At 39.6% G+C, this 18,624-nt stretch overlaps 1 protein-coding gene across 1 annotated transcript; it reads left to right on the top strand.

Moving 5' to 3' along the window:
- Window positions 1-10,738: 10,738 nt before the first annotated feature.
- LOC104599494 (auxin response factor 3-like) lies at window positions 10,739-18,373 on the top strand. The gene is made up of 10 exons (XM_010262056.3): window positions 10,739-11,324; window positions 11,474-11,530; window positions 11,864-12,043; window positions 12,210-12,294; window positions 12,495-12,585; window positions 12,654-12,818; window positions 15,486-15,605; window positions 15,697-15,772; window positions 16,518-16,680; window positions 16,794-18,373. Exons 1-10 carry the CDS (start codon window positions 10,965-10,967, stop codon window positions 17,786-17,788), a joined length of 2,292 nt encoding a protein of 763 aa, XP_010260358.1. The 5' UTR covers window positions 10,739-10,964; the 3' UTR covers window positions 17,789-18,373.
- Window positions 18,374-18,624: the final 251 nt, after the last annotated feature.

The following is an 18,624-nucleotide window of genomic DNA, read 5'->3' as shown; positions in this document are numbered from 1 at the left end:
TCTGGTAATGCAAGACTAGGGGTTCTCCTCCTTCTTAGTGATTAAGAAACCTCCTAATCTTATTAGGAGTTATCCCAATCTAAATCTGTATTTGGATAGGGAATTATCTTAATCCTATCTACAGATTAGGTCAGCCCACCCCTGATCTTATCAAGAGGTTACCAGATTCAAATCTTTGTTTGAATTTGGTTTCCAAGAGTGGATAGGGTCAAGACCCAATCCTTTGGCTTGCCCTAATCTCAGATCCGCCCCTTTAAGTGGGTAATTAAATCAACCAGTTCGAAATGGGCTTTAGGCCCAATATGCATTAAGTGCTCAACAAGCTTCCAAACTGCTGCCCAGTTGGGCTTCTTTGTATGGTGTGGGACCCAAGCATTGATCTACACATCAGCCACATGGGTTCGGCCCAGCCTCTGTTACAAGGCCTTCACTGGAAAGCCCAGTGAACCCCTTGAGCCCATCACATGGACTCTGTGGGCCCAACACTTACACTAAGTGGTCCCTGGGCCAAGCCATCTTATAAAAACCCAGGGACTGTGGACAGATGCAAGATTAGCGCATCAGGTGTTAACCTAAATGGCCTTACACTTAACCTCTCAACCCATAATGATCAAACACTACCCGACAAGAGAGGACCTCTCCCTCGGCTACAAGGAACAGTGTTGCACTCTCTACTCACATGGATCCCGAGATTTAAAACCATTTGCAAACATTTTGAAACCATACATATCTATATATCTTATATATAAATTTTGCAAAACAAAATTCCAATGATTGAAATCAACTGCCGGCAGTTTGGTTTCTATGAGAGAGAGTGCATCCCCGATCATTACCTTTGTCTGACAAAGGGGCCGATCATTACCCACTCAGATGAATTCTCAGACTATCCCAACATACCAAAGTTTTGACCCCCGTTAAGGATCTCACTGATTGGCATATCAAAGACAGTCCAATCCGACACATAGTGCAGTATCATAATCAAGTATAGGGGTCAGGTGTAACTTTCCAGTTTTGCCCATCAATTTCCAAGGTCTAGGGTAATACTGGAAATCTGGTCCGGTTCAAAGATTCAAGTAATCCTACACTGCATGTGCCTTGGGTCTCACCCTGGTGGCTAAGACAGGCCACCCCAACACTTAGCAGCACACTAGTGTCATCCTTGGCAGGATAAATCTCCCCTGACTTATCGAACAGCTGTGAACATTCTAAACTAACACGAGTCTCATTAAGTGTCTAGTTTAAGGGTGTTACACAGAAACATACCACACAACATGAATCAAACATGCACTTTATACATTTACACTAAATGTCAAAAGTACATCAAAACTGATTGGAGCTAAGGGCATACAAAACTGTCTAACACTGGTGACTTGGCACTGGCGTGTTTGCCGACAAATTCGGCACGCATATCCCAACACTCCCACGATCCTTGGAAGTTGGCCCATGTATCGAACATTCCGGAGGATGGTCAATGTGCATGGCAGTTGCCTTCGGGAATCTCAGACCACTTAGGCAACCTCTCAGAAATATTGGATACAGTGCGTGAAGCCCATGCCAAACAATGCCTATATAAAGGCACCAACCCCAATGACATGAGGGGAAAAGTAAGCACATTCTAGCTCTCATACTTTGTGATTTTTTAGCTCGCAATCTACTATGAGAGTATTAACTTAATCATACCTCACTGGGTTAGTCACCCCGGGTCCTCTGACATTGATTCCTTGTAGGTCTCTAAAGAACTATGAAGCCTAATCTGCCCCCAGCTCGGCCCAGTCAGCTCGACACCTAATCTGCCCCTAGCTCGGCCTGGTCAGCTCGGCACCTAGCCTGCCCCCACCCCATCTCGGCATGGTCAACTCGGCACCCAGTCTGCTCCCAGCTCGGTCTGGTTAGCTCAGCATCCAGGTCCTCACTCAGCAAAATTCTCCACTTCAGCCTCTGAGTCATCGGCCACCTGGAAGCAGACCAAATGACGAGGCATTTAGCCCAAAAAATAATTCATCAATACTTTTTTATTTTTTTTCTTTATTTCCTTCTCTTTTTGCTTCTTGCTTGAGGCTGAAATAGGGGGCTCTACCTTATCTTCTTCTTCGTTGTGATGGTGGCTAGCTTTTCCACCATTTAGAGAAACATGGGAGGTTCTCTGAGTCGAAAACCCTGATGCTTTTCAGTCATCTGATGCAAGTTGTGATACTATGATGTATTGTCATGACAAAAGCATTTGTATATCAACAACTTCTTATTGGATTAGCAAGTTTAGGCATTTGTATTATGGATTTGTCATTTTGGTATGTTGGGTAGAAAGAGGGAGAGCAAATGCAAGTTATATAAGGATGATGTTTTAACTGTAGATTAATTGAGTCGCAAGTGGAATGTTTTGGTCTTTTAGTACTAGATTTTTATCTGTTTCCTCTTCATAATCACATCATGTTTTTAAATTTTTCATTTATGTAAGATCTATCTTTTTCTTTGTAGGTTTTGCTTATATCTATAGAGCATATAGATATTTTGGTTACATTATATTTAATAATTTTGTTTCATATTTGTGGCATTGACAATATCCGATTGTTACTTCATGAAGAGTTATTCTAATTCAAAGGATGGGACCTCACATTGAACGAAGGCACCACCTAATCAACTGAGAAGGCTTCTTAGTTTATTACTCCCTATAATTTGTATAAATTTGTATACCTCTCTTTAGTTTACAAGAATGATGATGAACATTTCTTTTAACTGTCTTACTCTCTCTCACTCATTATCAGCGATTAAAATGGCGACTCCTTATATATCCTCTTTACTATCTTTCCAAACAAAGATGTACATTAGTTGTTTTCTGTTTATTTCTCTTTTCTTTATTTCCCGATCCAAATAAAAGAAACACAGAAAAGGGAAACCAAAAACTAATAACCAGGAAGTAATTCTATCAGATGGGGGTGAACAACAACAAGCAATGTTTAGCCTACCAGAATTTTGCATCCAACTAGGAAATCCTTTGAATTCAAAGGAAGAAGATATACAAATGGATGTGTAATAAAAGTAAAATTTACACCATTGATTATTATATTTTGGTAAATCCATCTCTATACAAATTGTATGAACCTATAGAATTGGGTTATGTATGCTCTGGTACAACACATGGATAGATTAGGCTGTGCAGTAGATTTTTTTAGCTATACAGTAGATTGATTTAGAATTTAATCCTTAGGCTGGAGATTTAAGATTATTTTTGGCTTTTGCACAAGTAACTTAGTGGCGTCTAATAATAATCTTAATATCTAATGTTAATGTTCTGTTAAAACACATGTCATATGTTTCTTGATGTAATCGTTTTTGGTCACGTACCATTTTTTGTGATGTATAATTTTTTTTGGTTAAGTACCTCGTGTTTGATTTGGTGGTGATGAGCTACTTGGTGGCGAACTTCCTGGGGGAGAACTGCCTGGTGATGCTCCCTGGTGGCGAACTGCCTAGGGGCGAACTGCCTGGTGGCGAACTGCCCGGTGGCGAACTGCCTGGTAGTGCTCCCTGGTGGCGAACTGCCCGGTAGTGCTCCCTGGTGGCGAACTGCCTGGTGGCACTGCCTGATGGCGAACTGCCTGGTGACAAACTGCCTGGTGGCGAACTGCCTGATGGCGAACTGCTTGGTGGCGAACTGCCTGGTGGCGAACTGGTGGCGAACTGCTTAGGGGCGAACTGCCTGGTGGCAAACTGCCCGGTGGCGAACTTCCTGGTAGTGCTCCCTGGTGGCGAACTGCCTGGTGGCGAACTGCCCGGCAGTGCTCCCTGGTGGCGAACTGCCTGATGGCGAACTGCCCGGTGGCGCTGCCTGATGGCGAACTGCCTGGTGACGAACTGCCTGGTGGCGAACTGCCCGGCAGTGCTCCCTGGTGGCGAACTGCCTGATGGCAAACTCGTCACTTGACTTGCTCCTAGGCGGTCTGCAACTCAGAGGATGGTGGAGCTCCCTGGTGCAGCGCAACCCGACTACCCTCCGCGTGAGGTGATTCTCTCTCCTTTGTAGACGGCGGGAGCTGAGGGACCTGTGGGAACTGAATCAGAGGACCCGGGGGTATTTTCCCGGCGGGGACTCTCCGATGCCTAAGTTAGCATTCTGATTACAGAGGGCTTGGAGAGAAATGAGAGAGCTAGAGAGCGGGGGTTACCATACTTTTTTCTCCCTCCCCCATGGCTTTGGGGGTCAGAGTCCTTATATAGTGGTGCCCTCGCGGGTTAGGTGGGTGAAAAGCCTTCAAATGGTAAGACGTCATATCCCGTCAGAACCGGGGTACGGTGATGAACTCCTCGAGGTTGTCAAGCTGGCGCTTGTGCCAGGCGGCCAGGTCAGCACCTGGGCCAGGTTGTCAGGTCGGCGCCTGTCAGTCGACGGGTCGGTGTCCGGGCCAGGTTGCCAGGCTGGCGCCTGTGTCTGTCGGCGGGTCGGTGTCCGGGCCAGGTTACCAGGTCGGCACCTGTGTCAGTCGGCGGGTCGGTGTCCGGGCCAGGTTGCCAGGTCGGCGCCTGTGTCAGTCGGCGGGTCGGTGTCCGGGCCAGGTTGCCAGGCTGGCGCCTGTGTCAGTCGGCGGGTCGGTGTCCGGGCCAGGTTGCCAGGTCGGCGCCTGTGTCAGTCGGCGGGTCGGTGTCCGGGCCAGGTTGCCAGGTCGGCGCCTGTGTCCGGGTTAGGTTGTCAGGTCGGCGCCTGTGTCCGGGTCAGGTTGTCAGGTTGGCGCCTGTGTCTGGGCCAGATTGCCAGGTCGGCGCCTGTGTCCGGGCCAGGTTGCCAGGTCGGTGCCTGTGGCAGGCTGATCCGGCCAGGTCGCGCAGGTCGCGCCAGGTCGCACGCAGGCCGCGCACAGGTCGCGCACAGGCCGCGCCAGGTCGCGCCAGGCCAGCCAGACCGGTGCCCGGGGGGGAGACCAACTTAATAAGTTGTTGCCTGGGTGCTTGCCTAGTTGTCACGAGGTGCCACGTGTCGCAATTTCACTGGAGGGCCAAATCTGCCCTCATCATTTCTAAAGTTTGCTACTTTGATCATGATCATGGTAGATGGTATATATTAGTATATGGATCCACACATGGGTCATAGTTACGGAAATCCACTTTTGGGTCATTCAAAATCCTTTAAATAGAGATTTTGAGTTCGTTGGAAGGATCAAAATTATCTCCTAATCTAATATTGTAGGACAAATGTATACTTGTGATTTCCATTTTGAGTTTGTGGTTTGGGTTTGTGGGTTTGTCTTGAGCCAATAAAATATGATTTTGTAGGTCTTAAATTCATAAATCAGTTAATCGCGACCCAGGTTTCAGCTTTAGGCTGAATAGTTTTAGGTCATGACATATATAATGACATGAGTTCCATGTGCTACAAGTATGTTTGAACTATACATTCCAGACCAATGTTTTAATTTTAGCTTTAGGCAGGATGCTGCTGCTACATTAGCATGTAAGCTATTGGTTTTGTTATTTATGATTTTAGATTAATGGACATGGACATTCCAGACCAAGCTACTTGTCCAGACAAAAGGAGCAAGTTCAAAATTATTGGATAATGGTGCATTGATATCAATATTTTATATAAGAGTGAAAGAATTTTCTAAGTTGTACCATGAAACCACCCATTGAAATAGCTAGCATGAATGAGAAATTAAAAAAAAAAATAAAAAGAAAAAATTGCCACCCTAACCGTTGAAGCATATTGTTGGCCACAAAGAAAACCACCCAAGATATAATTTCTTTCCTAGCGTCAATAATTCATATCCAAAATGTGATTGATGTAATCTCTTTAAGGTATGAACGATGTCACCTCCTCATGCATTTCACATGCATGACAAAAGATAAAGGTAGAAGGTACTAAATATTGACATGCCCATAAAGGATAAGCTGGATTCATTGCATACATATGGTTTTTAGGATATTCTCAAACTAATTGTTTTTGTCCTTTTTTTCTTGGTGTGCCTAATTCATTTTTTTTTTATAAAAAAAGAGGTGTATAAACACAAACAATTGGAAATGCAATAATATAATAATCAGTAATATGTAAAATGTGGGAACAACATTAAGTTTTAAATTATGAAATTAGATTATAAATAATTAAGAGACAATTTAATTTTCTGATATTATCATGCAAAAAGTTAGAGCATTTAAGTGGGGCTTTCCCATATAGACCCTGTTTGCTTTTCAGTAAGTTACTTATTTGGGTAAGTTTTTCTTGGGAAACACTTTCCCAGTAAGTGTATTTACCCATGTTCTTTTATTTCTCAGGTAAATAATTTAATGATCATTTTAGTCATAAAATCCATTATTAGAAGGGGCATTTTTGTCCCATTCAAGTGTTAACAACTTTCCTCCTAGGTGGGAAAGTTATTTACCCACCTAGGGGAGGAAAATAAATTTTCCCTGATCCCTACATAAATCTAAAAAACGAACATGGGATTCTTGATAAATGAGAATTAAAATCCCATCGATCGACTTTTCCCCTCTCAAAATCCAACAAAAGAATGCCCCCATAGTTTCTTCGGGTGTAAGGTGGGCCTCACATGGAAAACCTGAAAGTTACATTTGGTGAAAACTCAGAAAGTTGAAAAATACTATCGTTGAGCTGAGAACAACGTTAAAGATAATACGTTGAATATTATACGAGGTGTATCATATTGTATATTTGAGCCCGATACACCTTGGTTAAAAAACCGATACACCTCTCCCAACACATAGAGGTATATCGGTACTTTAATGAACCATCATTGAGAACTCGACTTTTGATAGCTCTGAATTTTTGGTCTAAAGATCAAAGTTAGGTTGGGGGTGGGGGGATTAATACCCACTTAATTATTTCAAAATTCCATACTTTTTTTTGTTAAGAATTTCCTCAAATCGTCAATTGTCAAAATAAAACTGTAACCGAACAGATATAATTGTATAGGTTTCTTATTAGGTGGACCTAAAAGAGAAGATCAAGATTGTTGTCTGTCTATTTTTTAGGGTGCTGCAGTAGAGTTAGTAAAATAGAAACCCCAATTAAAGCACAAGGATATCAGAGACAAAATGGGCTCCACTTCTTGAATAACCTCATCCCACCTCTTTAAAGAGCAAGCTATACAAAACTGAGAATGGGTTATTTAAATCATCAAACTTGTGGGACAACACCCCTTTTTACCATGACACAACCAGAGGAAATCAATATTCCCCCTTCAACTGATTTTCAATTTTAGAGCATGTGGGAGAGATAAAGTTAAGCCATCCTTGCCCAAGAAGTAAATAGAGTAATACGTACAGAAGATAGAAGTTGTGATATGCAGAGCCATAAATACTATATTGTCAAAGTGTTATAGTGACAGAATTTACAATACCGTGCACCCATCTCAGATGGAAGATGAAGATGAAGAAGATGATGAAGATGAAGAAGAAGAAGAAGGAAATGAAATTAAGAAAAAGAATTGAATACAATTTTACCCAGTTTTATCAGTTTTGAGGAGGGTTTAATTTCTTCAGTGGGAAGCTAACATCCATATATAACAACAGAATTATATCATCATTTAAAGGGAAAAATGATTCCCAGACAAACCGCATAAATCCACTAATTAGTAGACTAGCTATTTCAGTCATGTAAAGGGAATTAACCTAGGCTGCATAAACCAAGGGAATGTCTAGATCCACATCCACCCTATTCACCTCCTTACTCTCTAGCTCTATGATTGGCCTGGAAAAATGAAAAAAATAAAATAAAAAAAAATCATTTGTGCTATGGAAATTCACTCACATGTTCACTCCATACTCGAGACCTATAGGTTTGTCTGATCTCCCTCTCAGCCGAATAGAAAGGTTAAAAAGATGTCTCCTCAAATGAGGGACCCTCCTCCTTTTTTTATTTGTTTGGTAAGGAAAGGGTCCCTCACTGAGAATTGCAATTCTAACCAAAATGTCCTCTCTCTCTCTCTCTATATATATACTGTCACTTCAAACTGCCCATGAAAATCTAAGCTTTGCTAATAATTGCACTTTGTTTATTATTTTATGTCTATGAAGCTGTAACTTGGGTTTTCTATTAAAACTTAAAAGGTTACCCCCAAAAGGGTATTTTGAATTAAAATATACTAAATATAGGGGTGGAATGACCAAAAGGGTATTTTGAATTATAATTATAGAATTTATCGAAAAAAAAAACAATTATAATTACAGCAGCAGCTAGTGCTTGGTTGTGCGTGAAGCCGTATCTTTTTGAAATTTGGCATTATATCAGCAAGAATGTGAAGCAGGGACAGAAGATAAATGAGGTATAGAGATTAAACATCATAATAAGAGACAAAATTAATGGATTATATTTGTTAAAAAACATGGGTGAATGAAAAGACTCCACCATAAAGAAAAAGAAAACTTGATTGAGGACATTATTGTAGTTGAGACTTATTTGATAAAGCAGAATGGTTTCTCACCTATTTTTCATGTCTCCACGTTCTTCACATTAGGGAAGAAAATGTAAGGCCCAGCATGAGCAATCCATTCATTTCATTCATCCCTAACCATGCTATTCGATTTCTTTTTATTTCTTCTTTCATACGGAATAAATTAGGCTTTTAAGAGTCATTTTCTTACCAATAAGGTCAACCCAAGACAGAAATCCCCCTATTCTGTTCTTTTCTTTTTCCTTTTTTTTTGTCTCTTTTTTTCCCAGTAATTTCATTGACATCTTTTGATCAAGGCCCAACCTGACTTCTTGTACATGGCTGAACTTGGAATTCACAATGCATAAGAAGAAACAAAATCTAGTAACAAAAAGCTCTGAGGATATCTACTACCTCTAGACTTTTGTAATAGTTCTATGTTTGCTACAGAAATTTCAGTTCTGTTGGATACAGAATTTGAAATCCCCATTAATATCCAAGAGTCAAAACTTACAGTCCATCTAACAGGTTGGAGCCATGGAGGTGAATTAGCCACTTTAAATGCTACCCAGTATGGTAGATTAGGGTTTTCTTGTAACCATGAATATCAGCAAGTTATGGTTTCACCAAATCCAACTAACAAAATAACATATTTAGGTCAGTGAAAGTTCTAGCTAGTAAAGACACTGCAAACAAGACTTCACAATCTTCCACCTTTCTGAGTTGGTAAAAGTTTTTGACTATTGATATATAACAAACCAGAATTTAAAATTAATCTTCACCCAATTAACCCACTAATCACTAACCCCCACTGCTATAAATAAACAAATTGGAATGCTTTCTCTCCAATCAGGGCAAGCTAGCTGAATACCCTTTACAGTAAAAAAAAAAAAAAAACTTCCCTTCAACAACCTTACCAAACTACGGGGCCTACAATCACTTTGTTTTATTTTATATAAATAACAACAGTAATCAATTATCAGTTAGCCAATTAATGTTCTGATCCAACTTCAACATAAGAGTGCTCAGCCCAGTTAAACAACTTTCCCAAATTCACAAAGGAAAGTTGTTAGCCATCAGATTCCTGGAGCATTAGAATTCCCTATTTTTAGACCCAATAGCCATCAAATTTACCATCAATGAGATGCCTTGGAAATTAAATGTTTACCAATAAAGGGCAATACTCAACCCACATCAATTCATACATGCAGATAGAGGAAAGGATATAGACCATAAAATATGTTTTAATGGCCAATAAATAAATTCAATAAATAAGAAAGAATAAGGTAAAAAGAGTAAAATAACATAGATATGCCTTTACAGATTTCCTTAAAGGGTAACTGAAAACTGACAAGTGAGAGATAGTAATAAAAGTAAATAAATAAACATAGAGTGGGGTGGGTGGGGAAGGAAGGAGCAAGGCAGGAAGGGAAGCAAAAGAGGAAAAAGAGAAGAAGAAAAAAAAAGCAGAGGCCAAGAAGAAGAGAGGACAGGAGAGGAGATAAAAAGGGGCCTACCTATATTTTTTAAAAGCTCCAAATATCATCTCACTGACCCACTTTTGGGACTCGGGTTAGTTGGGTGGGCCGGGTGGTTTACCGGTTTATGTTTGATTGTTGGGTTGTGGGAGAGAGGATCAGAGGACACACGCACACCCACGGTCTCCTCCTCTTGGGCTCCATGCAATTAATTTGATGGGCTTGACAAAGACGTCCACCTTTTTTGGTGGCTGTGACACTGTGGGTGTGTGTCCTATCTCCTTTTTTTACCCTCACCCATCTAATCTTTCGTACATTCATCCAATACGCGAGTCTGATCAAATGGGCTGGGCTTTAGTTTAGTGGTCCATGCACTGTACACCAGGACAACGGTGAATTGGGGTAAAATAGTAATTCAGTAGAAACAATAGGGAGGGAAGTGTCCAATGAAGTCGGCCCCAGAAACAATGGGAGTCTCAGGACAACGGAGGTTTATTCACTATTCTCTTAATATTTTATTTATTGCTTTAATCAGCAATATAACGTCTTTGTGGGTTTTTTAATTACAACACTGACAGACAAAAAAGCAGAGCCACAGCAGAGGAGCAGCAGCGGCAGTGCAGCAGCTACAGACAGTCGTCCAGCTGCAGTTGCAAACTTGCAATTGCAATGCAAGCAAAAGAAAAGGAGAAATAAGGATGAGGAGAGAGAGAATATCCAGATAGATTATTATAGATAAAAATAAAAAAACAATAGTTTTATTTTTATTTTTATTTTTTTCAATTTTCGTTGCTAGTGTGAATTAATTTTAATTAATATTTGAAATTATTTAATAAAATAAATAAATTAAAAAAATAAAAAGAGGATCAGGACTCAGGAGGAGTACGGTCGCATGGCGAGGCGGGTCTCTTTTAGAGTTTTGACCCATCAGACTCCTTTAGAGAACATTGAGTAGGGTGGTGCGCAGGTTAAGCTGCAATGCAGATGCAGACATCACTGCTTATCCTTCACCCTCCCCACAACCCCACCACCACCATCACTACCTGTACTACTTCAAAGCTTCTCTCGCTTACTTTCGCTTGATTTGTAGGGTTTTTTTCTGATTTTGATGGGAGGTGTTATTGATCTCAACACCGTCACCGACGATGATGACGATGCTTCGGCGGTGGTCGAGTGTGGACCTGCTTCGCTTTCGTCGCCGTCGTCTTCGTCGGCGTCGGTTTCGGCTTCGGCTTCCCCAGCGTCCGCTTCACTGTGCTCGTCGTCTTCGTTGCCGTCGGCGGCGGGGGGTGCGGTGTGTTTGGAGCTCTGGCATGCTTGTGCGGGGCCGCTTATATCGTTGCCGAAGAAAGGGAGTGTTGTCGTGTACCTGCCGCAGGGGCACCTGGAGCATATTTCGGAATTCCCGACTACGGTTTTTGATCTTCCGCCTCATGTCTTTTGCCGGGTCGTCGACGTCAAGCTTCACGTCAGTGTTAACCAAAAAAACTAAAAAAAAAACCTTGAAAGTTGAACTGTAAATGTGCTAACTTTTTAGGGTTTTTGAACTGAACTTAGCTTTGTTTATGAAGGTTTTCTTTGGATAATCTTTCCAAAACTTTAATTCTTCAATTGCAGGCGGAAATGGCCACCGACGAAGTTTACGCACAGGTCTCTCTGGTTCCGGAAATTGAGGTAGTTTTTTTCCCTTGCGTTTCAACGTTATTTTTATTTCTTCAAATCCTCTGTGCTTTTGTTTGAGTTTAAATCTCTCCTACTAAATATATCCTCTATTTTCTTTTCTCATTTGCTTGTGTTTTGGAGTCCTTGCTTGTGGGAGCTTCGATCTTAGTATTCCTTCATGTCTGTGTTTTCCCTTTACGTTTCCGAGATTTTGAATTCTTTTTAATTGCGAAAGCTTTACTTTTGTACTCTTCTTGGTTTTCTCTGCAGCTCTTCTTTTGCTTCCTTTTTCCTTTGGTCGTGTGTTTTTTTTTTTTTTTAATTGAATTGTGGTGTGAAAAACAGATTGAGCAGAAATTACGCAGAGGAGGCATGGAAGCTGATGACGAAGAAGAGGAAATTGAAGTTGCGGCCAAACCGACAACGCCTCACATGTTCTGTAAGACCCTGACGGCTTCTGATACGAGTACTCATGGAGGCTTCTCTGTTCCTCGACGAGCTGCTGAAGACTGCTTTCCGCCTCTGGTAATACTGTTAGTGTTTTCCCGCCAAGTCGCTTAGTGCTTTAGATGCACCAAAGTAGTACATCTGCAATCCATTGATTGATACTTGGAGAAATTCCTCCAATCAAACCTATACAATTTAAACAATCACTTCTCTTTCTGGGGTTTTTATTAGCTCTCTATTTCAGGACTATAAGCAACAGAGACCTTCCCAGGAGCTTATAGCGAAAGATTTACATGGTGTTGAGTGGAAGTTTCGCCACATATACAGGGGTATGATGGTAGACATGAAAATTCTTTTAATTTTTTTTCATTTAATTTCATTCAGTTCCCTTTTGTCTTTCGGCCAATACTCGCCTCTGTAGTTTGGTTATGTTGAGAGTGATCTATGTAGCCGAGTTTCAGCATCTTGCATATTTTGGAAATTAAATTTTTTTAAGCCTCTTCTGCCTCATTCTCTATTCTGTATGCAGGTCAGCCACGGAGGCATTTGCTCACAACTGGATGGAGCGCATTTGTCAATAGGAAGAAACTCGTCTCTGGGGATGCTGTGCTCTTTCTTAGGTGTGAACATCTGAACTTGGGAAGTCTATATTGGTTTGTGAAGGTAATAACATTTAATTTTTCACCAGGGGTGACAATGGGGAATTGAGATTGGGAATCCGGAGGGCTGCTCAAGTTAAAGGGAGCATTCCTTTTCCAGTTCTCTGTAGCCAGAACATGAATGGTGGCACTCTAGTAGCTGTGGCTAATGCTGTATCCTCAAAGAGTGTCTTCCACGTTTACTATAATCCGAGGTATGATTAGATTTGTTTTCTTATTGAAGAATATTATTTGTTGATGAAAATCTTTATGCTTGGAATGGAGATGTGAGACCATGAAGTTAGATACTATATAAAAAGTGATACTATATTTAGAGAAATTTTTTCTTCATTTCCGAGTCATTCACATTTTCCAAAACTACCCCACTGCACAGTTCACAACATTGTTTTACTAAATTTTGATATGGCAATTTGTCTTAGTACTGTTCTTGTGAAACCCAATGGGATTATCTCCATATGATTGTATTCATTGTGTCTTATTTGTTATATTGTATGGACTGAGCAATATGTAGTCTATAAGATGCCCCATGCATCAAGACAGAGGACCAAATCCTCGTAGCAGCAGGTGGTTACTGCTTATAAAAGTGTTATATGATGATCTAAGCCTTGAAAGGAAGTTGATATTTTTTAATGTATATTTGATTTTTTCTGATAAATATATTTTAATGTATGTTCTTCATATATTTAGTGTGGGGAAGGGCACTTGGACAAAAGAAGTTTTGGAAACAAGGTTTAATATGCATAATGAAGCAACATTGGATAGAAAGTACATTACAATTTAGAAATAAGCTAAACTATAGTTTAATTTAATATGATGATGGCTAGGCCTAGGTGGTAATTAAAAAATTGAATATCACCTCCATACATTCAACCTTTGTATTCTAAATTTGCATTAATACATGCAATTATAAAATTGAATCATCTAATAATTCAAACCTATCTCGCTAGGGCTGTAATGGATTGGATCGAGCTACAAACCTATTTGATCGGTTATCAAATCTGTGAATTCAAAATCCAATATGTTGGACTTGGATCAGATTCAGATATAATCTACATTTGTCTTATGGTGAATAAAATGACCAAAAAATTAGAAAAAGTTAAAAAAACTAATTACTTTTAACTTATGTGTTATGATAAATGTATATAATGATAAAATATTAAATTTAATAAAAATCTATGGTACATGAACTACCGTGAAGCAAAAATTTTGAACCAGCGATAAAGCAACACATCATAGTTGAACCTCTAACGTTGTTAAAGTCTTTAATGGTAAGTACACCTTGTGAAACATGAACCAATAAATAGTAAATAGACCATGTGGCATCTTTGATTTGTTGAAATATTGGTTTAATGTGCATCAAATATTCGAAATGCACTGTAGTTGGTTTGATGTCAATATCAAAGCACCTTATCATTAAGGCCCAAGAACTGCAGCAGAATGATGTCAATATTAAAAGGTCAATAATCTAACATGTTGCTGTTTGAGATAGCTTAGCATTCTTGGCTAGGTAATGTTAATTGAATGCTTCAATGCTTGGTTTCATGATCCTACTGAATCATATTTTGTTGGTAATGTGTAAATAACAAAGTTTTATATCATCTGAACCTATCAGTTTTTTTGAAATGCATTTGGAAAGAGAGCCATGTCTTTTGTTTCTTGTGTTTCATTTCTCTTAATTCATGATGGTTCAGAAAAAGATTCTTTTTGCCTCGCATCTTGTTTCGCAGCCATTCTATTAATTGCCCTCCAACCTTCTTATTCATCTGGATTATGTTTGTCATTATCTCCTATGATGGCCTTACAAACTATCCTCTATACTGACTGTTCCTTTCCCAAGTACAGCTCTTGCATTACTTCTTCTTGGCTCTAAACTAGCAGCCATTTTCTTTCAGATCTTTTTTTTTTTTTTTGAAAAACTAGAATGCTTTTGTTCTTTCATCTTTACTTCAATTCTAAGTAGTTGATACTCAACCTGGTACCACAAAGTGTGGATCACATAGTTTCTTGTGAATTGATCAGCTTGTTCTTATTTGGCCATTTAACATGCTTTGGTCAGTTACATATTGTCATATATGCAGTGGCTAGTGTTTCTTTCAGATCTTTTTTTTTTTTTTTTGAAAAACTAGAATGCTTTTGTTCTTTCATCTTTACTTCAATTCTAAGTAGTTGATACTCAACCTGGTACTACAAAGTGTGGATCACATAGTTTCTTGTGAATTGATCAGCTTGTTCTTATTTGGCCATTTAACATGCTTTGGTCAGTTACATATTGTCATATATGCAGTGGCTAGTGTTCCTTTCATCCTTGAGATGTACACGTCAGAAGAGGATATCTTATAGTGTGGTGCACATGCTTTGTTGTTTTTGATTTGACAAGAGCACCCTTCCAGTTGGGGTGATCTTTAAGGTTTGATAGTTGAGGTGTGGACCAAACCTAGATCCATTTGGCATCATCAAGTGGAAAATATATGAGTAACATTTACATCAAAGGTTTGTTCCTCGTACAAAAATAAAAAGCATTTATATTAAAGATTTTAGATGGTGGGGAGTGTTTCATCCACTTCTTTGAATTCTGATTACCGATTTCACTATTCAACTAGAGATACGTTGTCACTTCATCTTGCATTTTCTTCAGTCATGTTGACTCACCTTCCCTTGATCCTTTCTTCTCAGTATAGAAGCAATTTTTGTCAGTTTTATTATAATTGGCTGGACAATGTGATACTCTATTGCAATACAAATTGTACAAGTAAACTTTGTGCATTGCTTGTATAGGGTGCTAATTACATGATTCTAGTGTTTACTTGGTGTTCTCCTATTAGTGTGTCAAACCATCTGAACTTCAGTTTTGTCCTTTACAGGGCAACCCAGTCTGAGTTTATAATTCCTCTCTGCAAATTCCTCAAGAGCTTCGATCAGCCATTCTCTGTTGGAATGAAGTTCAAAATGAGGTTTGAAACTGAAGATGCAGCAGAGAGAAGGTATGCATGTTCTATTTCTTGCAGGTCATTCAAATTAAATGCAGTTAAAGTAAGTTTATTTATGCATTATATATTTGTCTTTTGGTTGCAGATACACTGGGTTGATAGCTGGGATTAGTGATATAGATCCTGTTAGGTGGCCTGGTTCAAAATGGAGATCCCTATTGGTATGCCCCCATATTTTACTATATAATGAAGCAAAATATGATTTCCAAATATTATATTGCCTTCCTCATGCATGCAGACATATGACTTCCTTTTGCCTTGTGCTGGGGTCCATTTGCCTGAAACTTGAGTTATGTGTGATATTCTGCTCACCACGTTAACGGTTAACTGTAGCTTATAGTCAGTTGGATTCCCCCTCCTTTCTCTCCCTATCTGCTAGTTATTGAGTTTTATGTTTTGAAGCATTAGCTAAGGCTCTTTTTACCAAGACAATTGTTATTTAACACTGCATTTTAGCCTTGCACTTTCCAGAAGAAATCAGGTACTTTCCTATCATTGTTTGCAATGAAGTCTTTCTTCATTGTTGTCAACCTCTCTACCTCATTTTTCAATCAAGGGTGCAGTCTTAAGACCGGTGCAGTTTAGAAACTCCTCTATCAAAGACCTACTCTATCCAATCTGTTGTTTCCTTTGTCCCTATCATGACCTACTCTGATTTTGGTTATTTATCTGATTTTTAATGCAATTGACCTTGTATTCCATTGTTTTTGCCCTTGTCCAAACCTAAGTGTCCATATTTCACAAAAAAAGAAGTTGCTGAACGCAGTACTTCTCTTTTAATATGTCTGTACTCAAATAAAACATTTTACCTTCTCAACTGTTTGCATCTTGTTTTGACTTGTAACATGTCTTAAGTTCCACAAATTCTTAAGCCTCATTATAGCTTTGTATGGTTCAATGCTGCAGGTGAGGTGGGACAATGTTGTTGAGACAAATCGACACAATCGAGTTTCTCCGTGGGAGATTGAGCCATCTGGCTCAGTTTCAGCTTCAAGCAGTTTGTCTGCACCTGGTTCAAAGAGAACCAGGATGACTCTGCCTTCAGCCATGCCAGATTTTCCAGTCCCTAGTATGTTTTTGCTAAAGAAGTCCAATAAGATGATTTTTTGCAGGAATCATTCTGTTTTTCCCTTTTTTTTGGTAAAACTTATTTTTTTTTCTCATGTATCAATCTTCTTACAGATGGGACAGGATTTTCAGACTTTGGGGAATCTTTAAGGTTCCAGAAGGTCTTGCAAGGTCAAGAAATTTTCGGTTTCACTACTCCTTCTGATGGTCTTGATGTACAGAATCATCATCCATCGGAATCAAGGAGATGCTTTCCTGGTTCAAACAGTTCAGGGATGGCTGCTATAGGGAGTGGCATAAGAGTCCCACATGGAAATTCAGATATTCCATTTATAGGCATAGGCTTTGGTGAATCTATTGGATTCCATAAGGTCTTGCAAGGTCAAGAAATATTTCCAAAACCACCATATGGAAGAGCCAGTCTAGGTCATGGAAGTGGTGGGTTTGGAAGCGATGGGGTTCACATATCAAGTTCTGGAAGTGGGTGGACTTCACTTATCCAAGGCTTCAGTAATCATGTCCAACCATCCACATCGTCTGTGCAAGTTTCTTCTCCATCTTCTGTTCTGATGTTCCAACAGGCAAGCATTCAAAACTCTCACACTGCATATGGCTTCAACAATCAGAAAGGGGAGGAGGGTAACTACTGTAGATTGTTTGATGGTTCTCAAACATCAGGTTGGAAAGTAACATCACCCTCATGTCATCATACCATGGAAGGACTGGGAGGCAAGTCTTCAATAGATAAATTTCAAGAAAATAATCAATTGAACACCACCAAGTATGTTTCTGCTGCAACAAGCCAGACAGCATTAAAGGGTAATCAAGAGTTGCTTCCTGCCAGTAGAAGTGGTTGCAGACTCTTTGGTTTTTTGTTGAATGAGGAATCTCAAGCAGCAAATGAAGAGGATGTTGACACTCTAATAACATCTCATTCAACTAAGAACTTGAATCTTGAGCCCACTTTTGTGCATTCTGCAGAAAAGCAGTCACATTTGAAGTCCCCTACATTGAGCAAATCTGTGGGGAAGGGTTGCACAAAAGTAAACCTTCTGAGTGCTATAAGAGCTATGCCATTTGATGTTGCAATGAACTATACTTCGCTATGAGATTTAAACTGCAGGTTCACAAGCGAAGGAGTATTGTAGGCCAGGCAGTTGATCTTACAAAGCTTGTTTTGTATAATTTGATTTGTGAGTTGGAGTGTATTTATATGGAACAGATTTTGGATGATCCCAAGAAAGGATGGCAAGTTATTTATACGGGTGATAATGACAATGTGGGGAAAAAGCTGGTTAGAGATCGTCCATGGTGGTAAGTGGCATCGATTTTCTGTTATTATTAAAATGGTCATGAGAAAGAGCTACCTATTGGAGCTGTATATTCCTGTTATCTTCCACTACAGCAATGCTATGCTGGGAAAGTGCTTCCGGTGTCATCTGCATGCGAAGTTATATTCTGTTGTCTACTTTTAAACTATTATATAGGTCTGCTTATGTGGTGGAAAAAGCTCTGAAGAAAACTTGTATATCTGAGATATCCAGTTGGGCAATTGGAGATCCTGTTAAATTTCGTTAATTCTCTTACCAGGGCTGGATTATGTTCTCTTAGTGGCACAAGTAGGATTTGCCTTCCACGTTATTACACAGAATGATTTTGTTCTCCGTTAAATATTCTGCATGGTATGTCTTAAATCTTGTCATTCTTTTTTCTTTTCCTTTACAATGGTCGATTCAATATCTTTTGATTGTCTAAAGTTCAACAGGGCTCTCATGCGTGACACATTAATCAAGGTTTAAAGTATCGATACATCGGATGGGGCACATCACACTTATAAATTATATGTTTTTATTTACTTTTGTTTTAGTTTTTTTTTCCAAACATGTTTAGGAGGGGTGGGGGGCCGGTACAAGTCCTGACTACCCCTGAAACTGGTCATATCCCA

The sequence above is a fragment of the Nelumbo nucifera genome, chromosome 1, assembly GCF_055504915.1.
Source record: "Nelumbo nucifera cultivar China Antique chromosome 1, China Antique-T2T, whole genome shotgun sequence".
NCBI lineage: Eukaryota > Viridiplantae > Streptophyta > Magnoliopsida > Proteales > Nelumbonaceae > Nelumbo > Nelumbo nucifera.
Note: the sequence above shows the minus strand (reverse complement) of the source record. Positions and strands in the feature narration are given on the sequence as shown.